At 38.9% G+C, this 24250-nt stretch overlaps 2 protein-coding genes across 2 annotated transcripts in view; one reads left to right on the top strand and one right to left on the bottom strand.

Annotated features, from left to right (window-relative positions):
- The window catches only part of LOC140144363 (uncharacterized), a 70391-nt gene extending 69910 nt beyond the window's left edge, over positions 1–481 (bottom strand). Inside the window, exon 1 of the mRNA XM_072166184.1 lies at positions 360–481. The gene's annotated coding sequence lies outside the window, so the exon portion shown is untranslated. The remainder of the gene's footprint in view (positions 1–359) is intronic.
- Positions 482–1487: 1006 nt separating this feature from the next.
- The window catches only part of LOC140144373 (baculoviral IAP repeat-containing protein 3-like), a 28263-nt gene continuing 5500 nt past the window's right edge, over positions 1488–24250 (top strand). Inside the window, exons 1-6 of the mRNA XM_072166191.1 lie at positions 1488–1669; positions 12160–12346; positions 15056–17145; positions 20558–20757; positions 22532–22715; positions 23375–23716. Of these exons, the coding sequence (XP_072022292.1) occupies positions 15777–17145; positions 20558–20757; positions 22532–22715; positions 23375–23716 (2095 nt within the window). The 5' untranslated portion in view covers positions 1488–1669; positions 12160–12346; positions 15056–15776. The remainder of the gene's footprint in view (positions 1670–12159; positions 12347–15055; positions 17146–20557; positions 20758–22531; positions 22716–23374; positions 23717–24250) is intronic.

The raw sequence follows: 24250 nt of genomic DNA, 5'->3' as shown, positions 1-24250 counted from the left end.
TCTGAGACGAATGGTTCATGTACCGTCTCAGGCAGCCAAACACGGCAGAGTAGGTCCCGGATGTCCGGTACATGTTCCTATCTCGTCAACGTTATACCTTTCCAACAAGGAAAGAGATACGAAAAGCGAACGTCTACAGCTCACTGTTACCAACGAAACCATTCATATTGAGATTGATTGAGAAGGTTTACAGCAATTTACTATATAAGCTTATTATTAGTTTTAATGAGTATGTGTGTGTGAACCTTTTCTGCACAGAACATGAGAATACCCATGCATTATGTGCACATGATGCAATTGTTCAAGTTGTCATTATAGTTTAAAAACACATGACTCGCCAATTTATACGCAAACCTTACATCTGGTAATCCCGAAATGAGTCAGACAATCATCTGCTGCTGTAATCAGCTGCGTTGTTGAAGTTCAGTGAGTTCATGAGTTGTTGCTGGTTGTTGTTGGCTGTTGCGATATCGTTGCAATCTGACTCGACTTCCGGTGTATGGTGTTGGAAAATCCCATGCAGTTGAATGCCAACGCCACGCCCAAAGCGCACAATTGGGCTATTTCGTGATCACCACTACTTTTCTAAGGTTCTATGCATCTTTTTTCTTGGGTCTTTGGTCTTTTTTCTAAAAATTTAGTTTTTGAGTTTTAAATAATAGGTTTGGTTTAATTAATAGCATTTATTCTCGAAATAAATTACACATGAAAGAGAACACAGATTTAATAGGGTGGTTTTGAAAAGCAAAACAAGGATCTGCACGGATCCGAGATTATGGTCTCAAAATACTCAATTTTAAAGACAAAGGGTTATTTTAAAGGATGATCCTCGCTTAGGGGATTTTTTTTGATCCAGCTAGTGGCGACATTAATCAAGTTATTTGGCACAAAAAAGTGGATGCCGAGTGATTTTACCATGGATTTTACAGGGCTATAAAATTATAAAAAAATTCTGAATGACACTCAACCGACACACCCCAGGGGCAACTTTCAAACCAATTATGTGTTTTAATCCTCGATTTATAGGGTTAGTTTGACAAATTTTCAGCATCCTATAGAAAAATTATAAAATTTGTGGAACATTCAACTACGCTTGTTACTCCGCGACTTATCATGCTATACACGAGCGCAATTCACGCGTCCATATTGCGTACAACACAAGAGTCCCGGGACAAGAGTATGTTCCACGATGTAATTTTTCTATAGCTTAGGGTAATTTTTGAAAGTGAATTCAAATGCGGATGCTTACAACTTTTATAAAATCATGAATGCCCCCCCCGAAGGACGACCACATTTAGTGTAAAACCGCCCAAATACCCGACATTGAGCAATATTTTGGAGCTGGACTACTTTGAGAGTCATTTACCGCGCCCAAGCCAGCTATTTTTCACTGCAAAGTTTTGGCCAATTAGTGGGCAACACTGAATTCTGCTGTGGTTTGCCAATAACAAACGTATGCGCTTACTGCCAATCTTTACTGCTGCAGTGCTGCGCTATCTCATCAATCTGCTGTGCCGTGGTGCATGTACTTTGTGGTGAACGTGCATAATTTGAAACAAAAACTCACCTTTTCGGATCGACTAAGATTTATAAAATTAACATTTGTATTATTTGTGTCTACAGTTGCAGTTTTGAACTGATATAATGACGAGATACCGTCCTGATTTTGGTAAGTAACTAACAATACTAGTATTGAATCCCAGTTCGTACACATAGAAATACCGGCCACCTTCATGATTGCTCTCAATTGGGTTTTCCCTAAAGTATCTATTTATAGGTTTTTTTTGGGCGCGGACGCGATCAAAGTGCAGGCTGCCCTGGGCATGCTGGGTGGATTCATGGGACCAGGGACACAACATTCTGGACGGGACTGGAGCCCGGGGACATGGGCATTATCATAATATGATAAGGCCAAATAAAAAAAAATAAACATGTTTCACGTCCCCTCCCGCTTCCTTTTTTGAGGTTTCCTCAAATATATTTTGCCAGCTGCATCAATATTGCTTCACTAGGAGTATTACTATCAGACTTAGAGTCAATACTACAGTCACTAGATATACTAGAGTCACTAGATATGCTACATAGTGTATTAAATACAGCAGTGTGAGTTGGTAGAGTCAGATCCCTTGTTTTGGCCTAAGTCTGTAGGTCGGCCTTTGCGGCCACCACCACGGCAGACAGTTTCAAAGTGTCCCTTGACTGTGCATTTGTTGCACACATGGTTGAATGCTGGGCAAATCTTCTCGCGTTCTCCACGGCGAGTTCTTGCGACCACAGTAGTTGCACATTACATGTCGTCAGTCCGTATTCCATAGTGGCGTATAGTGAGGCGCCATGAATAAACAACTTTTCGAGAAAATCGGGTTTGAAGAAATGCCAATTTAAAATCGAGTTGTGTAAATCAGACATTCATTATATTTTGTAAATGATGTGAAATTTCTGTAGTAAACTAAAGAGATTTTATTGTTATATATTTTTCAAAAGAAATAAATACATACTATTGCTGGCAAACTGAAAATAAAACTATACGTCACTATGGAAAACGAACAAAACGCAATACCCTAACCTTACGTTAACCAGACGCCACCTCGGCGCCGTGTAATCCCTATGGCGTTACTTTTCGTCGTTCAGTATTCCATAGTGGCGTATAGGTCCGATCACACGACGCCACTATGACATACGATGTTTTTCATTTTTGCCGATATTTCATAATTATAAAATGTGTATAAAAAGTGGCGTATGGTCGATACGCCACTATGGAATACAAAAAATGTCACTTTGTAACCATACGCCACATTTAATTAATTAATTACTAATTAATTAGCTAATTACGACTGATGAGACTTAGAAAAATGAAAGAGAACATCATTAAAAACATATGTGCCAATATTCAAAAAAAATGACCAAAAATCACTACTCGCCACTATGGAATACAGCCGACGATGTGGGTGGATCTTGGAGGCGATTAGCCGACCGTTTGCCGCTTTCTTTCGCTTCAATGTAGCGTATTGTGTCTTCCAGTGACTTGTCCTGATTCTGTTCACCAAGCAGTTCAAGTTTGATCTCTTGATCACTGATGCCACGTGTTACGGCATCCCGTCACACGTGATCACCATAGCTGACCTCATGGTTACAGTTTGGGCACTTGGTCGTGAATTTGCACACGCTGGATTGGCCACGGAGGCGAGCAGCAAAATTACGGACAGGTTCATCTCTGTCCTGGTGCATGTTCAGTAAGTTCACCCGAGACACCATGACATTCTCCTCACGAACTGCCAGCTGCTTTATGGCCTTTAGAACGGCATCCTCTGTCTTTCCTGTGAGGGTGCCACCATTGTTTCTTGTGAGGTCTCTGCGCAGTGTTTCTTCGCAGCATTCCAGGAGCTGGATGACTACGTCCTGACCACTGATTTTAGTGGCTGTCTTGTACTCTGTCCATCTAGACGAGAAGTAACCCCATTCCTCCGACGTGCCACTTGTCGATACAGTCGGGCCTCTCACTTTCTCTGTTTTAGCGCCAGAGGTTTGAGCCTCATGCTCCTTTGCATGAAGCTGAAGCAGTACGACTGCGACTTCTGGTGTGGCTTCTGCAGGGGTTGCGTATTGGCACGCTGAGATCGGACACTTTATTTCTGCCATGATGAGGTCTTGACTCTTGAGTTCTTGAGTTCTTGAATCTTGAGTTCAGATTAAACTCAAGATTAAAATGTTAAGCATAGATAACTCTGTAAGTCTTTGTCTGTCTGACAATGCTTAACAAGTCTTTCTGTATACCTGGAAGATATAAGGATATAGGAGACTATAACTACAGTAACTACATACTACGATAACAGTAACTAACATACTTTACTAATTTCTTTGCTATTGCTACTCTTTTTCTGATAATCTGATGTCTTAGTATTGATTATTACCAGCGTCTACCCCTTGTAATGATGAAAACACAAATAGTGCCATCATTGTTCACATTTTCATAAAAAAAACATAGTTTTACGTACATACCATCAAACAACTGTGGACCTGATCAGCATTGGTTCAAATGGGGCATCAGCACTAGCTCAGTCTTTCCAACACTCTCCAGCACTGCAGCATTTTGACCTGTATCATAATAGCATTGGTTCAGATGGGATATCAGTACTAGCTCAGTCTTTCCAACACACTCCAGCACTGCAGCATCTTGACCTGTATCATAATAGCATTGGTTCAGATGGGGCATCAGCACTAGCCCAGTCTTTCCAACACACTCCAGCACTGCAACATCTTGACCTGTATCATAATAGCATTGGTTCAGATGGGGCATCAGCACTAGCTCAGTCTTTCCAACACACTCCAGCACTGCAGCATCCTGACCTGTATCATAATAGCATTGGTTCAGATGGGGCATTAGTACTAGCTCAGTCTTTCCAACACTCTCCAGCACTGCAGCATCTTGACCTGTATCATAATAGCATTGGTTCAGATGGGGCATCAGCACTAGCTCAGTCTTTCCAACACAGCAATGCAGCATCTTGACCTGTATCATAATAGCATTGGTTCAGATGGGGTATCAGCACTAGCTCAGTCTTTCCAACACACTCCAGCACTGCAACATTTTGACATGTATCATAATATCATTGGTTCAGATGGGGCATCAATACTAGCTCAGTCTTTCCAACACACTCCAGCACTGCAACATCTTGACCTGTATCATAATAACATTGGTTCAGATGGGGTATCAGCACTCGCTCAGTCTTTCCAACACACACCAGCACTGCAGCATCTTGACCTGTATCATAATAGCATTGGTTCAGATGGGGCATCAGCACTAGCTCATTCTTTTCAACACACTCCAGCAATGCAGCATCTTGACCTTTATCATAATAGCATTGGTTCAGATGGGGCATCAGTACTAGCTCAGTCTTTCCAACACACTCCAGCACTGCAACATCTTGACCTGTATCATAATAGCATTGCTTCAGATGGGGCATCAACACTAGCTCAGTCTTTCCAACAATTGAACACACTCCAGCATCTTGACCTGTATCATAATAGCATTGGTTCAGATGGGGCATCAGCACTAGCTCAGTCTTTCCAACACACTCCAGCAATGCAGCATCTTGACCTTTATCATAATTGCATTGGTTCAGATGGGGCATCAGTACTAGCTCAGTCTTTCCAACACACTCCAGCACTGCAACATCTTGACCTGTATCATAATAGCATTGCTTCAGATGGGGCATCAACACTAGCTCAGTCTTTCCAACACACTCCAGCATCTTGACCTATATCATAATAGCATTGGTTCAGATGGGGCATCAGCACTAGCTCAGTCATTCCAACACACTCCAGCATCTTGACCTGTATCATAATAATTAACATAGGTTCAGATGGGGCATCAGCACTAGCTCAGTCTTTCCAACACACTCCAGCACTGCAACATCTTGACCTGTATCATAATAGCATTGCTTCAGATGGGGCATCAACACTAGCTCAGTCTTTCCAACACACTCCAGCATCTTGACCTGTATCATAATAGCATTGGTTCAGATGGGGCATCAGCACTAGCTCAGTCTTTCCAACACACTCCAGCATTTTGACCTGTATCATAATAGCATTGGTTCAGATGAGGCATCAGCACTAGCTCAGTCTTTCCAACACACTCCAGCAATGCAGCATCTTGACCTGTATCATAATAGCATTGGTTCAGATGGGGCATTAGTACTAGCTCCGTCTTTCCAACACACTCCAGCAATGCAGCATCTTGACCTGTATCATAATAGCATTGGTTCAGATGGGGCATCAGTACTACATGTAGCTCAGTCTTTCCAACACACTCCAGCAATGCAGCATCTTGACCTGTATCATAATAGCATTGGTTCAGATGGGGCATTAGTACTAGCTCAGTCTTTCCAACACACTCCAGCACTGCAGCATCTTGACCTGTATCATAATAGCATTGGTTCAGATGGGGCATCAGTACTAGCTCAGTCTTTCCAACACACTCCAGCACTGCAGCATCTTGACCTGTATCATAATAGCATTGGTTCAGATGGGGCATCAGCACTAGCTCAGTCTTTCCAACACACTCCAGCATTTTGACCTGTATCATAATAGCATTGTTTCAGATGGGGCATCAGCACTAGCTGAGTCTTTCCAACACACTCCAGCACTGCAACATTTTGACATGTATCATAATATCATTGGTTCAGATGGGGCATTAGTACTAGCTCAGTCTTCCCAACACACTCCAGCATCTTGACCTGTATCATAATAGCATTGGTTTAGATGGGGTATCAGCACTAGCTCAGTCTTTCAAACACACTCCAGCAATGCAGCATCTTGACCTGTATCATAATAGCATTGGTTCAGATGGGGCATCAGTACTAGCTCAGTCTTTCCAACACACTCCAGCATCTTGACCTGTATCATAATAGCATTGGTTCAGATGGGATATCAGTACTAGCTCAGTCTTTCCAACACTCTCCAGCACTGCAGCATCTTGACCTGTATCATAATAGCATTGGTTTAGATGGGGCATCAGTACTAGCTCAGTCTTTACAACACTCTCCAGCAATGCAACATCTTGACCTGTATCATAATAGCATTGGTTCAGATGGGGCATTAGCACTAGCTCAGTCTTTCCAACACACTCCAGCATCTTGACCTGTATCATAATAGCATTGGTTCAGATGGGGCATCAGTATACTAGCTCAGTCTTTCCAACACTCTCCATCAATGCAGCATCCTGACCTGTATCATAATAGCATTGGTTCAGATGGGGCATCAGTACTAGCTCAGTATTTCCAACACACTCCAGTAATGCAGCATCTTGACCTGTATCATAATAGCATTGTGTTCAGATGGGGCATCAGTACTAGCTCAGTCTTTCCAACACACTCCAGCAATGCAGCATCTTGACCTGTATTATAATAGCATTGGTTCAGATGGGGCATCAGTACTAGCCCAGTCTTTCCAACACACTCCAGCACTGCAGCATCTTGACCTGTATCATAATAGCATTGGTTCAGATGGGGCATCAGCACTAGCTCAGTCTTGACCTGTATGTATCATAATAGCATTGTGTTCAGATGGGGCATCAGCAGCGTTCGAAAATTTGGTTGTCCGGTTGCCCGGGACAACTAAAAAAGTCACCGGACAACCAAAAATACTGATTCGGTTGTCCACAGGAAAACCATAAATCTGTAGCCAAAAATCACCTTTGTACCTACGGACAACCATAAACTTAGACGGACAACCAGAAATTGTAATCTGGTTGTCCGTGGGACAACCATTTATATTTCCTTAATTCGATCACTGGGCATCAGTACTAGCTCAGTCTTTCCAACACATTCCAGCAATCCAGCATCTTGACCTGTATCATAATAGCATTGGTTCAGATGGGGCATCAGTACTAGCTCAGTCTTTCCAACACTCTCCAGCAATGCAGCATCTTGACCTGTATCATAATAGCATTGGTTCAGATGGGGGATCAGTACTAGCTCAGTCTTTCCAACACACTCCAGCAATGCAGCATCTTGACCTGTATCATAATAGCATTGGTTCAGATGGGGCATCAGTACTAGCCCAGTCTTTCCAAACACACTCCAGCATTGCAGCATCTTGACCTGTATCATAATAGCATTGGTTCAGATGGAGCATCAGTACTAGCTCAGTCTTTCCAACACACTCCAGCATCTTGACCTGTATCATAATAGTGTTCAGATGGGGCATCAGTACTAGCTAAGTCTTTCCAACACACTCCAGCAATGCAGCATCTTGACCTGTATCCAGTGTCCGAAATAAGGAAAATATGGAGGTTATCCCGAGGATAACTAAAGCATAAATTCTGCTTGTCCTCAATACATTTTGGTTGTCCCCAAAATGTGTCATACTTTTGGAGGTAAAATATAGTGGTTGTCCAGAGGATAAGTACATATCTCAATATGGTTGTCCCCAGTGATTTTTGGACAAGAGGACAAGAGGATAAGTGCTTATTTCGAACACTGCCTGTATCATAATAGCATTGGTTCAGATGGGGCATCAGTACTAGCCCAGTCTTTCCAACACACTCCAGCATTGCAGCATCTTGACCTGTATCATAATAGCATTGGTTCAGATGGAGCATCAGTACTAGCCCAGTCTTTCCAACACACTCCAGCACTGCAGCATCTTGACCTGTATCATAATAGCATTGTGTTCAGATGGGGCATCAGTACTAGCTCAGTCTTTCCAACACACTCCAGTAATGCAGCATCTTGACCTGTATCATAATAGCATTGGTTCAGATGGGGCATCAACACTAGCTCAGTCTTTCCAACACACTCCAGCAATGCAACATCTTGACCTGTATCATAATAGCATTGGTTCAGATGGGGCATTAGTACTAGCTCAGTCTTTCCAACACTCTCCAGCACTGCAGCATCTTGACATGTATCATAATAGCATTGGTTCAGATGGGGCATCAACACTAGCTCAGTCTTCCCAACACACTCCAGCACTGCAGCATCCTGACCTGTATCATAATAGCATTGGTTCAGATGGGGCATTAGTACTAGCTCAGTCTTTCCAACACCCTCCAGCACTGCAGCATCTTGACCTGTATCATAATAGCATTGGTTCAGATGGGGCATCAGCACTAGCTCAGTCTTTCCAACACACTCCAGCACTGCAGCATCTTGACCTGTATCATAATAGCATTGGTTCAGATGGGGCATCAGCACTAGCCCAGTCTTTCCAACACACTCCAGCACTGCAGCATCCTGACCTGTATCATAATAGCATTGGTTCAGATGGGGCATTAGTACTAGCTCAGTCTTTCCAACACACTCCAGCAATGCAGCATCTTGACCTGTATCATTAATAGCATTGGTTCAGATGGGGCATTAGTACTAGCTCAGTCTTTCCAACACACTCCAGCACTGCAACATCTTGACCTGTATCATAATAGCATTGGTTCAGATGGGGCATCAGTACTAGCCCAGTCTTTCCAACACACTCCAGCATTGCAGCATCTTGACCTGTATCATAATAGCATTGTGTTCAGATGGGGCATCAGTACTAGCTCAGTATTTCCAACACACTCCAGTAATGCAGCATCTTGACCTGTATCATAACAACATTGTGTTCAGATGGAGCATCAGCACTAGCTCAGTATTTCCAACACACTCCAGCAATGCAGCATCTTGACCTGTATCATAATAGCATTGGTTCAGATGGGGCATCAGTACTAGCTCAGTATTTCCAACACACTCCAGCACTGCAGCATCTTGACCTGTATCATAATAGCATTGCTTCAGATGGGGCATCAACACTAGCTCAGTCTTTCCAACACACTCCAGCATTTTGACCTGTATCATAATAGCCTTTTTGTTCAGATGGGGCATCAGCACTAGCTCATTCTTTTCAACACACTCACCATTAACACAATCTGACTTGGACTATCTTCAGTAGATAGTACACATACTGGCAGCATTAACACAATCTGATAGTAGATATCAGCATTGCTGTAAACACAATCTATTTTTGGTTACCTTCAGTAGGTATCACCATTAACACAATCTGATATGGGCTACATGTATCTTCAGTAGATAGTAGCATTAACACTAAGGCCCGGCAAAAAACGAGATCTCGCTTTTCACGCTGTGATTCTCGCTATTAACCAACTATCTTGCTTTTTTAAAAAGTTTCCAAGCAGTGCACTTACTGTAAAAATGTTGCTTTATGCCATAAAAGTTCGCAGAATTCCATTAAAATCGTCGGGTGCATCACATACTGGTCTATCTTGGATTTTTGACTTTTTGAGAAAATTGGTATATAGTCCTTTTTACGGAGCTCTTCCAATACAACAAATTACAGACCTCAATTTTTCCTAGATAATTAGTTATAAAATGTTAAATTTAAACTATCTATGATTTTTTCAAAATACGAATTTCACATACTGAACTATCTCGAAAAAAACACACATTTCTAGAAAATCGCAATTGAAAATCTTCGTTTTAAGTTTATATTTCTATAATTTAATTAGACTATGGATTTTCATAAAAGTGGTTTTAAATTAAAGCATATACTTAACAGATTTATTTAAGTGGAATCTTTAATTATATTTACGAATGTAATATTGCTTAAAACTACACTTAAGTAGTAGTTCTGTATGTGAAATCGTTAATTTCCCGATATCGTATTGAAAGTGCATCACATACTGGTCTATCTCGAGATAGACCAGTATGTGATGCGTCTAAAATCACGCCATTGTTCGCGAAATCGAGATAGCCCCCAAGATAGACCAGTATGAAATGCACTTTAAATACGATATCGGAAATTAACTATTTCACATACTGAACTACAACTTTAGTGTAGTTTTAAGCAATATTGCATATGTAAATATAATTCAAGATTCCACTTAAATAAATCTGTTAAGTATATGCTTTAATTTAAAACTACTTTCATTACAATCCATAGTCTAATTAAATTATAGAAAGGTTAACTTAATACGAAGATTTTCAATTGCGATTTTCTCGAAATACGTGTTTTTCGAGATAGACCAGTATGTGATGCGTCCGACGATTAATGCAGTTCAAACTTCGCCAAAGTGCAGAATTCAACAACATTGCAAGCACATGGTCGAGTGAAAAAGTCATGCTTTACTTAATAAAAACTGACATTTCATTTCAAATGAGTTCAAGTTTAGGCCAAATATCATTATATTTATTGAATTACTGGACTATTTTGACTATAAAATATAATGCAGGGTCAAATTTTTGTCACTTTTTTTCTTTGATACCGGCCGGCTGTCGGCAGGTTTATTTACATCTAAACATTGTTCTAAACTATAGAGGGCAGCAAATTTTTTGATTTTTTTTTTTTTTTTTTGCACTTTCGGGCGTTTTGCAAGCTTCTTGGGCCATTTTTCGGGGGAAATCTCGCTTTCCAAAATTTTGGATCTTGTTTTTTACTTCAAAAAATTGTGTTTTTTGCCGGGGCCTAATTAACACAATCTGATATGGGCTATCTTCAGTAGGTAACAGCATCAACACAATCTGATATGGGCTAGCTTCAGTAGATTTGGGCTACAAATTTATCTTTAGTAGATAACAGCATTAACACAATCTGATATGGGCTATTTTCAGTAGTAATAGCATAAACACAATCTGATATGGGCTATCTTCAGTAGATAGCAGCATTAACACAATCTGATATGGGCTATCTTCAGTAGATAGCAGCAATAACACAATCTGATATGGGCTGTCTTCAGTAGATAGCAGCAATAACACAATCTGATATATGGGCTGTCTTCAGTAGATAGCAGCAATAACACAATCTGATATGGGCTATCTTCAGTAGATACCAGCATTAACTGTATAACACAATCTGATATGGGCTGTCTTCAGTAGATATCAATCAGTATTAACGCAAACTGATATCGGCTATACTCAGTAGATAATATCATCAATTTTTAATATTTGAATGACTATATGTGAGTTTTTGTCAGTTATTGCCATTTTTGCCGGTTTAAACCGGGCAGTTTTTGCCACTGGCAACGGCATTTGCCGGCAAAAACTGAACCCTGAACCCACCACCTGATCGTAATCATGTATAACTGGCAAATGCAAAACGGAATGAACTGAAATTTTGGAAATAAGTGCCAACCAACTGTGTGTACATGCTATTCTTAAAGGATTAAATCCATGATTTTATGAGTCTGTGCCAATTATCTGAACAAAGTACATGTATAACAGAATCTGACGTGGACTGCCTTCACTAGACATTAATCACAAGCACAATCTGAAGATTATAAAACAGTCCCCAAATGTGATCCTAGCATCCTCTTTTTATGACATTTTTCAGTAGATATCCATGAAAAAAAGCTTATTCCCAAAATTTGAGTTCATTCCGATTTTGCATTTCCGATTTTGACGATATTTTTCTAAACGATTTAATCTGCAAGAAATTTTTGGTACATAAAACATTATGTAGCCAGAGGTTTCCAATGGTATAAAAATCTCAACTTTTTTTGAAAAAAGTGGTGGGGATGAGGCTGTGGATCACAAAATGCCCTTTTAATGTACCAACTACCAAATGACAAAATGTCAAAGAATTTCATCCAATTGTTTTATTATGACAGATAAACCAGATAAACCGTTAAGTCCAGCTGATATTGTTTTCATATTTATATTTTAATTACAGACTTCAGCTAGCATAATTTCATGATGAACCTGTCAATGTTTCCTACACATATTTGTAAATTTGATTTGGGCAGCACAACATTCAAGCAAAAATGGCAGTTCCGACTGGTGAACATGTAAATGATGCTTATCAAGAGCATAGTTCTAAATCAAACTTTTATGGTCCGGATTTCATCAAATTAAGAAAGGTAAGCTAATAAATTATCCATAATTAAGGGAAGGGGTTTTATTTATTGTGGGACATTAGAGCACATCAGACATATCGAATTGCATTCTGAATACGAAGAATGGCCTTCTGATATCAAATAATTTTGATTTTTGAAATTCGCAATGTAATACACATTTTATGGCAAATCATTAAAATTGATATTTTTGATATTTAACAGTACTCAAGTAAACTTTATAAATCTGATGATTTCTACCTAAGGTGTATGTAGGTGGGATGAAAAGCCGACGATCAATTGAAAATTTTGACCTTTCGTATTGAAGATATGGATTTTTTCCCAAAACACAAAAAAAATAGGTCTTTTGGGGAAAAAAATCCATATCTTCAATATGAAAGGTCAACATTTTCAATTGATCGTCGGCTTTTCCTCCCAGCTACATACACTATACACTTTAAGAATATATCATTAAATTTATAAAATTTACTTCGAGGACTGTTATATCTCCAAAATGTGAAAAATATCAAATTTTAATAATTTGTCATAAAATTTGTATTATATCGTGAATTTCATAAAATGAAAATTATTTGATATCAGAAAGACAATCTTCGTATTCAGAATGCAATTCGATAGGTCTGATGTGATCTCATGTCCCACAAAAAATGCTGTCGAAATGCTCAAAACGCTCATTCCAGATCCCTTAAGCCAAGAAATTTTGAATTAAATGATGTCTGAACTTTGTACAGATAATTGTCTTGTCTGTCAATGCCTGAAAGAGAAGAGACTGTGCAATTTCACTATTTCTGTGTATTTATGTCTGGATGGGGAGGGGTGCTTTGTATATATATCCATCCAAATGTGGACACAAACAGGAATAAAAAGCAGGAAAACATGGGACAAATAATTAGAGATTTGGCTGTGTTCATAGGTTGGATTAGGTTCATGGTAAGGCGATTAGAAACATATGTGTGTGTCCTCAGTTAGATGGGATAAAGTTGTGGGCTCATTGAGGTCCTCGTCTTCCTATCTGTGCGAGTAGGGGTGTGAATGTTTATGTGCTAATTTGGTTTCATAAAATACATCCCATTCCTAAAGTAGCACTACTACTGAACTTAAACTTGGTAGCAATGATCACCGGGCATAATTATTTTTTTCATAATCCCAGTAACATTTTAGGCCTAAATTATGTTCTTAGATGTTATGAATGAAAAAGTGATAGCCTTATCCCCAATTGTGGTATACCATAACCATACACACCTTTCTATGGGCCATTGTGAAACACGTTTTTACTTCTAATATATATCGAAACAGATAATGTGCAATTTACCTAAAAACTTAAGAATTGGATTATTTTGGTACATGCCTTAAGGGATCTAAAATGAGCGTTTATTGCGTTTCGACAGTATTTTTTGTGGGACATGAGAGCACCTCAGACCTATCGATTGCATTCTGAATACTGAAGCATGTCTTTCTGATATCAAATAATTTTCATTTTTGAAAATCACAATATAATACAAATTTTATGACAAATTATAAAAATTTGATATTTTTCAAATTTTTGATATATAACAGCCCTCGAAGTAAATTATATAAATTTAATGATATATTCTTAAAGTGTATGTAGCAGGAAGGAAAAGCCGACGGTCAATTGAAAATTTTGCACTTTCATATTGAAGATATGGATTTTTTCCCAAAAAGACCTTATTTTTGTTTGGTATTTGGGGAAAAAATCCATATCTTCAATACGAAAGGTCAAGATTTTCAATTGATCATCGGCTTTTTATCCCACCTACATACACTTTAAGTATAAATCATCAGATTTATAAAGTTTACTTCAAGTACTGTTAAATATCAAAAATATCAATTTTAATGATTTGCCATAAAATGTGTATTAAATTGCTAATTTCAAAAAATCAAAATTATTTGATATCAGAATGACATTCTTCGTATTCAGAATGCAATTCGATATGTCTGATGTGCTCTAATGTCCCAAAATAACATACTGTCAAACGCTCATACCCCACCCCTTAATGTGAGGTATGAAACACAATATAAAAAAATTTGACCACCTACCTTTAAGTGTGATACCCTACATTCCAACCGTGGACCTCTCAGGAACCGGGGACCATGCACATTTTATAAAAGAAATGGGAGGATAGAAACCTTTATAAATCCCCTTCTTGCAATTTTGAAAGCTCAATTCAGGCAAGGCTACAGTACCATTGGTGCTCTTGTTCTCTCAATTTGTGTTGTGTAGGGCCTATGGTACCTGACAAAAAACAAACATCAACAAATCTCATGAGTCCCTAAAAATCCCATACTCATACTCTGGAATTTTGAAGAAATCTGCCCTACATGTATCTGCCAATTTCAGTCTCTCAATACCATTACCTGGGTCAGAATTTTGGAGAGAATCCGTAAATCGATTCTCGCAAAGATTCTCGTAAACAGATTTGAGTGAATCAAAGTTGATTCTTGTTAATTTTTTTAATGTACACAGAAGTTGATTTGCAAGAATCAAATGATTCCTGCAAATTTATTTTGCAAGAATCAAGATTGATTCTCACACTGCGAAACAAAATTCAGACCCTGATTACTTAATCTGTGCTCACAGATGCATGTTGAATGTTTCTGTTCATGTGGCGTAAAAATATCTTAACATAAACCCAGGTATTTTATGTTGCAATGTCTAACTTATTTTTGTTTCTATTTTTACTCCACTTTTACAAACAGATTCGCAAAGAAACGGAGTTCATAGTTGGTTATCCTGGTTTTGGAAAAAGTGCATTATTAGAAACATTAGAAAGGTTGGAAGCTGCAAGGAAAGAACTGCATGATTTAGTTGATCATTTGCGTGTACGTGTATTTTTTACAAGAAATGCACATGGAAGCATATTGAACCCAATCTTACTGGAAGACTTCATTAACAGAAACGAGAAAAATATTAACAGAGAACATAATACACCAGAATATTTTCCTTTTGATGATAATACACCAGAAAATTTTCCTTCTGATGTAAATATTGTGCTCATATATTTTTATGACTTCAAGAACTACCTGCTGAGCGTCATTCACTACAATTTTCCAACTCTTGACCGTAGCTCTATAGAAACACACTTACTCTTGACTTTACTGTTGTTTGCTTGTCTTGTGTATAGCTCGAACATAGGAAAAGCATTTTGGAATTGATCTCTCTTACAAACTGTATATTACATGTAATATTCAATTGTTTGTCATTTGCGAATTTTTTTAATAACAAGGGATTTAATAAGCAGTTACATTTCTTACACATATTATACATATTATAACCATACATAAGTTTGTTTTTACTGTACATGTACATTTATAGTTGCTCATAACCATACAAAAGTCAGGTGTTTATCTTTCATTCAAATTTTTTGGATAGACAATACATTTGATCAAATCAAGAAATAGATTAACTTTCAATCAAAAAATGGCATCATCGACAGAAGTAGACCAAGTTGATGGCTGTTTATTGCCCAGACCTAGCATTTCTCAATTATTACAAAGAGCAAGATCTGAGGGGGCTGTAACTATTACTCCTGATGAAGTCACTTCTAGGGTTACTCGCGGTTTGCAGCTGTGTAGTGGTGTAGGCGGTAGTGACTCTAGCAGCAGCGATGGAGGTGGTTCAGATTTTGCCAGTGCATCCATAGTCAACAGAGATGACCGCAGTAGCGAATCAAGTAGAAACAACGCCCCTGCATCTATGAACCAATTCGATGGGCGTTCGTTAGGTAATCAATCTCAAAACCCGCGACCAGCAGCGGCGGAATACGAAGTCACTCGTTTGTCAACTTTTCGCAATTGGCCATCAATGGCCCCCGTGACACCCTCTGCCTTGGCGAGAGCGGGTTTCTTTTACACGGGGAGAGATGATATCGTGGAGTGTTTTATCTGTCAAGGCCAAATAAGAGATTTTGAATATGGCGATACGGCAATGGGCGAGCACAAGAAGCATTTTCCGAAGTGTCCCTTTGTTAAGAATAAAAACCATGGCAACGTACCAATGGCTGGAACCCCAGATTTCTCAAAAGTAGCTACATCCGATCCTGCAGGAGCATCCGGATCATCCACAGAAAAGAAAGTAAAAGAAAAAGAAGCGTCACTGTTCAGCTCTAAAGATGCAGAAAAATTGGAGGCTGCTTCAAAAGAAAAGAAACCGAAATGTGCGAATGGGGGTAAAAAGCAGAGCGGAAAATCGAGTCCAAAAGCAGAAGTTGATGACCCAGCTACCAGAGCCGACAATCAGGCAAAGCTTACTTTCAAGAGCGAATTCAAGCGGCTTCTTTCATATCAGAATTGGCCTGAGTCCTGCCCTGTTGATCCAAGAGATTGCGCCAAAGCAGGATTCTTCTACACTGGGAAAGAAGATGTGGTTCAATGTTTTGCTTGTTTCGGGAAGCTCGGCAATTTCAAAGATGGCGACGTACCCATGGTGGAACACAACCGACATTTCCCATCGTGCCCGTACATCTTGGGGCTGACGGTTGGAAATCAGCCAATCACGTCTGTCCAAATGGCAAGCGCCCTCCAAGCAATTAACTACAAAGACCAGTCTATGTTTGGACAACGCAACCAAACTCAGCAGCCGAAACCAAAAGGGCCGCTTACGCAGACAGCTAAACCAACCGCCGACTGGGGCCCGCCGAATCAGAGACCAAACCAGAAGCGAGTGTTTGCTAAAGTGCGACACCCACAGTTTGCATCGGAGCAGGCCCGATTGGAATCCTATGAGCGCTGGCCACCAGCTGTTGGCATTGCACCCATACAACTAGCCAGAGCAGGATTCTTCTATACAGGTAAGAACATAGAAGCAAATATTTTAAGGGGGTACTACACCCCTGCCAAATTTTGTGCCTATTTTTGCATTTTCTCAAAAATTATAGCGCATTGGTGACAAGTAAGATATGTATATTATAGGGCAAGGACTACAACTACTGCACTGGAAATTTTATTTCAGCACAGACAACAGATGTGGAGTTACAGTCAAAAATGAGGGAAAACCAATATTTGATCAATAAATCAATAACTACTTGCCTTGAGTTGCTGAATTTTCAGTGCAGTAGTTGTAGTATTTGCCCCAATAATATACATTTCTTACTTGTCACCAATGCGCTATAATTTTTGAGAAAAATGCAAAAATAGGCACAAAATTGGCCAGGGGTGTAGTACCCCCTTAATTACCATACTGACGTGAGTATAGTCCCATCTTCGAGTAAAGTCCCACCCACAAATTAAATTTTTTTTTTTTTTTTTTTTTAATCAACCGTGAATATAAAATGATCCTAGCATTTAGGTCTGGTCCAGGGACACTCCAAAGCCAAAAAAATAAATAACTTTTTGTTGAAATTGAGTATAGTCCTACCCCCCCCCAATTTTGAACCATGTTCACCCAAAAACGGGGTGGGACTATACTCGCGTCAGTACGGTACTTGATCTAATTACATGAAGATATTGCCACTGTATATTTTGAGAAGATGTTTATACAGGTTTCAGCAGAATGATGTTAATCCAAGTTTTGATTTTATCAAAGTTTGAAAAAAATCCTTGTCAGCTCTTGAGTTTATCCAGGGAAGAGGCCATTTGCGATTTGGATCTGCCTTAGGTTCTGTTTCAGACCAAAAGTAACATCAATTTTTGCCATTTTAGCATTAAAATGGCAAATTTGTACATGCCAATATGTACATTTTTGTCCAGGTTATTTTTGTCCAGGTAATTCATTATGGGAACAAGTCGCAGAGACAATTTTCCACCTTTTTGAAGTTAACCCTGTTATTATTTGTATACATCGTAAATGGAATGATCTGTGTTTTGGTGATTATTTATGGTGAATAAACTTGTAGTGACAGTTGCTGATCATCAGAGTGGAAAATATGTTCATGTTATTGACTTGTTTTATGCATTACAAATGTTAATGCATTAATATTGTTGGTGGAAAGTACAGGCTCTGTCAAAATTTTGTTGCGTGACCAAAGAAGATTGTACGCAGTCAAGCTAATCGAGTCTTTTGTTGGAAATTGTGGGTAAAAGTTATTTTGGGATTCACCCAAAAGAAGGATTTTGATTTCTTTTGCATTTCAGCAACCTCAATTGTGTAGTATATATCTTTTTGTCATACTAAACAAAAGTATCATACATGTCAAAATAATACACTGGCCCTGGGAATCCCTAAAATGGGTGATTGGTCACCAGGAACATAGATGTGTACAATACAATGATAGTGACTTGTGCTGCAAGAATGCCTTTTGCATGCAGCAGCTATTTTATTTCCCTCAATTTTTACAGTAATAAAAAAAGCTGCTCCATGTAAATGTAAGAAGCAGAGCTTAAAGGAAGCAGAGCTTACAAATATTATTTCCCACAGTTTTACAGTGATACCGTTGCTTCCAACTCCAGTGACCTTAAAGTGATTAATTATTTTAAACTGTTGTGATTTGGTAGTTCACAGCATCTTACGAATGGTAGTGCGCTTTGGGAAAAACTGCATTGCTCAATTCATAGCGGCGTGTAGAAGAATTAAAATATCACAGATATACTTTTATAGGTGCTGCGGTTCTTGAGTTACGTTGTAAAGAGGGCTGAAACAACAACACTTTTGTAAAACGTACATAACTCATTAACAACAATAAATTAAGCAAGTTTGCAAAATATATGATTTGTAGAATGAACTTTTGGCAAAACATCAAGGTGTTAATTTTCAATAATATATTGATTTAGATAAAGAAAATCAATTTTTTTTTGGTTGCTTCGACCAACAATACCTCATCTACCCTTAAAGGGACAATGTATAACTTCCTGATAGGAACTTGAAAGTTGACAAGAAAAAAGAGGAAGTGTTAACTGAAAGTGGCTTTTATTCCATAACCAGGTACAGCACACCCGAGTAATCCTAACAAAATTGAGTACCAACACATGCTTGTGAATTGTGGTGATTAGCAAACCTTTTATTAAAGCGTAATTTTCTTGATGTATCCGGAACAGAAACCAAAACCATAAAGGAAATGTCCTAATTTGGAATGCATTAATCAAATTAGTATTTTGGGTTTGTGATTTCCTAGAGGAAGTACATGTAGCATATTAGACTATTCTGTTTGCAAAAAACCAAAAAAAAAAAACCCCACAAAAACACCCTTGCCCCCCCCCCCCAAAAAAAAACACACACACCAAAACACACCTAAATAAACAAAAGCAGTTGGTCCACTTTTATGTTTGTGTGGGAACCAAGGACTTCTAGGATTTGAAGGTTTGGGTGTGTAAATTCTAAAACCTGGGTGTGTAAATTAAAGATTTGTGTTCAAGGTATAGGCCATGTACTGTCCATGTGGGCAAAAACTGGGTGTTTAGGTGTGTAAAACACTCCCTACATGCTGGCTGCATAAGCCCTTGATGGGAACACATATGGATATGGTCTTGCATCAGTGCTGCACTAATCTCACCCTACTTCAGATAAGTGAGTAATGGATGTTTTATTCCCTTAGGGCCTAAAACAACTGAAAAAAGTATCTTTCTTGCCCCATATTCAGAAGATCCTGGTTGGAATGTAAGTTCTTATAATGATTAAAGCCATAACATTTGCTGAGGAAGATGCCCTCGCGGAATTTTTTACACGATTAAATTGTACTTTATTAAACCAATATACCCTGCAAAAATCAAGACTCTAGGTGTTGTAGTTTTGTCAAAATCCGAGATTTTGAATAAAACACCGGAACCGGCGCTTTATTATTACCATGGAATTATTAGTCGAACACATACACAATGTTCATAACACAGAGTACGTACACGGCGTGCGGGCGGTGATATACACAACAAAGGGTCGTACCACAACATGACCGAAAGAGTGGTACGTATTGGCGACATGTGCGCTGGTAGTAAATTCCAATTTTCTTTGCTTTGCCGTAGTTGTTCGGCTCAAAAATAAAAGGGATATATCTGACGGTAAAAGCTAACATTTTATGGCAAAGAAATGCTAATCTATTTTGTTCGAAAATGTTATAATATGGCTTTACCTGAGTAAGCACAATGTATATTTTATGATGCCCAAGTCGTTTGCGTTAATTAACACAAGGTTGATTTGAGATGTGGCAGAACAAAGTTTCATGATTTAGCCCAAAAGTATTCAGCCCAAAAATTATTACTGTTTTTTTTAAAGCCTGTGATGATCATAATTTGATCATAGTTAATATTTTCCCCCAATTTCAAATATTTTTTCAGGGAATAACGATAGCTGCAAATGCTTTTACTGTGACGGAGGCCTCAAAAACTGGGAACCCAAAGACGAACCATGGATGGAGCATGCCCGCTGGTTTCCTCGCTGCGAATGGTTGATACAACAGAGGGGTCAGGCCTATGTGGATTATGTTGTCCATAATTTCCCTCCACCAAGAATATCTGCTGAAGTTTTGTCTGCTGGGGTGAGTAGAAATTGTACTTGGGGCATGGGGGGGCAAATGCCCCCCAGTCAGAACTCCTTGCCCCCCCCCTGTTTCCCCCAGTAAAAACCCAAAATTACAAAACTTTCCACTTTACATGTATGGCATTTTTGCGCAAAATTGATTGATTTTGCCCCCCCTGAAATTCCCTTTGCTCTCCCCCAATACCCCCGAAAAAAAATTCCTGGCACCGCCATTGCCTGTAAGACGACAAAAAAGAAAACCCTGTTCTATGAGGGAATGTACCTTTTAAAAATCCAGAGAATGTTTTGTTGGCAATGACCCTAAAAACTTTTTTAAATTACCAAAATCTGTAAAAAATGCATTTTTTAGCACTTGCTTCGCTCACATTTTTTCCAGTCAAAATCGATCACACATGCAAAATGCAGCAAACAGAAAAAGGAAAGAAAAATAGACAAAATTTTGCCTGAAGGACTTGAGCCAAACAGTGATCTGTGATGAGAGAAAGGCCTTTTGATTGTCTAATTCCATCAGTCTACACTGGCGTGTCCAGGATCTTTTCCTGCGGGGGGCTCAGCCCCTTTTTCAGATTTATGCGGGGGGCTTAAGGGCTAAAATCGCCAAAAAACGGCTGATTTTACGTGATTTTTTACAAAGTGCAGGGGGCTTCAGCACCCAAAGCCCCCCCCTGGACACGCCACTGGTCTATGTAGTTGTGCTACATTTATCCAATCAATTCTGAAAGCATGTACTTGAATATCTTGGGCTATTCTTTCTATTATTTATTTTTTCATTCATGGCATTTGGACTCCAACATGCTGTATAACGTTTCTCTCAGTGAATTTGCAAAACTGAAAGTGAAAACATACTTGCTTAACAATTCCTGGTAAAACAAATATGTAAAACAAATATATACAATAAACAAAGTTTTATAAGGTTTCCCATTGATGTAGCCCATTGATATCCGTATCCGGCATCAAAATATTTGTGAAAATAGTATGTAGTAACCACAATATTTTTTTGCATATATGTCAACACTCTTTGGATTGTTTACAAACGAAGAAATTAATTTTAATGCTTTGAATATAATAAAACATTCAATATTCTTTCAAATAAGTGGTTTGAAATGTGAACTATTTTAGCTAACAGATTTGTCAGAATAACTTTCTCTTTTCAATTCCAGTTGTAAAAAATAAAATAAAAAGAATGGTGCACACAGAATTGATATTTTTCAGTAACATATCAGATGTACAAAAAAGTTTGCAAAACTTTAAGAATGACAAAATAAAAGTCAGTTAAAGTGGACCAGATTGCCAAGATTACACAATTTTCTGGTCTTTAGGTGAAAAGTAGATAATTATGAATAATTTAAAGTTTTGCTCTCAAATCTATTAAAATGTATTAAAATGTTATTGCATTAGGTCAAAATGAGAAGGGTTTATCTCTGGTCTCACATATGAGGTTGAAAATGTAATGCGGTATGTTTTTTCCTCCTGAATGGTCTTTGCTCCTGAATGGCTGTTTAATTATTTTTAGGAATTTTTGGTTATATCCTTCATGTAATTATTTCATGTAAGCTAATCCTAACCCTAATCCTAACCCTAAGGTTTATCCTAACCCTAATCCTAACCCTAAACAAACCCTAACCCTAACCCTACAATGTAATTTTGTGTAAAATTGTGTGAAGGAATAACCAAATTTTTGATGATTTTACTGGAACAAATGTCATTTGTTTTTATCAACAACTTTAAAAACATAATATGTATCAACTATCATTCATATTGTCTTGCTTTAGGGTAATCGCAAGGGCAACACAGGTGGCGGTGAGGATGCTGGTGAAGATGAAGCCGGCACCTTCCAGACAGCTCAGATGGCAGTGAGAGGTTCAGGGACAGGTTCAGATGAAGAGGAGGAGGAACCAACAAATGAAAGAGAACCAGAGGCTGGGGTTGCCAGGACAACAGTACCAAGAAGAACAGGTAGGTTCACATTGTTGATACACCTGAATTTGACCCATTCAACAAAAATACTGTATTTTGCACTTGCAGAATTCTGAATTAAAAAATATATATTCTTGCTTCGCTTTAGATCATGCTCAATCTGATTGAATAACCATGTATTGAGAGGGAGAAGAGGAAAAGAGAGAGGGAGGGAGGGGAGGGAGCATTTGCAGAAATGTGAGGGAAGGAGAGAAAATGAAAAAAACAAACAAATGGAGAAAAAACGGAGAGATATATATAATGTGAGTGAGTGGGGAGAGTGAGATGATTAATCAAAGATGGAGAGCCGTATTGGACACACAAATGCAGAAAGACAGAAATAGAGAAAGGAGAGAGAGACGGAGGCAGAAATAGATGGTGAGAATCCAGAGAAAGATTCTGTCAGAATTTAATGTAATTGTGGCAGTCCTTCCATTTACAGAGCCCCTGATTGGTTAGTTACAAATATAATCATCTGAAGAACCTATCAAATTAGAGCGGTTAGATCTCTCAGCAAGTGTAATCCCTACTATTCTAATTATCACATCTCTGATTGGCTCAATACAGGATATACCCCTCTTTGTAACCAATCAAAATAGGTCTTAGACATTGATTATTTGGCCAGCATATTTTTATCAAGCATATTTTGTATTCAACAGCATCTGGCATTGAACAAACAATGAAAAGTAAAGTAGCCAAAACTGTGTTGGACATGGGCTACGATCCTCGCCTGGTGAGAGCCGTTATTCGCCGCCGCATGCAGTCTACTGAGCCACCATTTGCCAATGCCCAAGAGCTCCTAGAGGCCATCTTTGAAGCTGAAGGCAGTATTGACTTGGACGATGAACCCACTGTAGAAGACCCACCAGCAGGAGATGTCAGCCAGCTTGCGAAGGACCTACAGAATGTGACCCTGGTTGAGCGATCACCGCCTGAGGCATCTTCTTCATCTAAGGGATCAGAATCAACAGCTGGAGCGTTATCATCAAGTGCTTATGCAGGTAATGTATGAGCATAATACAACCAAGATGATTTTATAATGTGTTAAATGCAGTGTCATAGCTAGGATTTGCCCATCATTTTCACCAAAACTGCCTGTCGAAAATTTGACCCTAAAAACATAAACTAAACCTCTGCCCCTTCTGGGGTTCAGTCAATTCAAATAGCTATTGCTTTAGGGATTCAATCATGTTTCACCATTGTTCATCACCGATTAACAACGATGCATCCCCGTCGTCTGAGTGGTTTCCGCAGACGCGCCGGACGTGAGTTGTTAATCGGCGATGAACAACGGTGAAACATGATTGAATCCCTTTCAACAACGAAACTAACTAAAGATGTCTAATTCACATGATTATTTCATGAGGAATGTCCGTTTGTTATTACACTTAACCTTACAAAAAGATTGTGGTATTTCTCTGTTGATATCAGCAATAAAACTAAAGGATAAAGCGGTAATATTTAGCTGCTACCGCCAACATAAGAGAGTTCATAATGTTCCAGGTATGACAAATTTTACGCGCTTATGTGTAACG

The sequence above is a fragment of the Amphiura filiformis genome, unplaced genomic scaffold (genome assembly GCF_039555335.1).
Source record: "Amphiura filiformis unplaced genomic scaffold, Afil_fr2py scaffold_51, whole genome shotgun sequence".
Lineage (NCBI taxonomy): Eukaryota > Metazoa > Echinodermata > Ophiuroidea > Amphilepidida > Amphiuridae > Amphiura > Amphiura filiformis.
The sequence above is the reverse complement of the archived record's forward strand: the minus strand, read 5'-3'. Positions and strand labels throughout refer to the sequence as shown.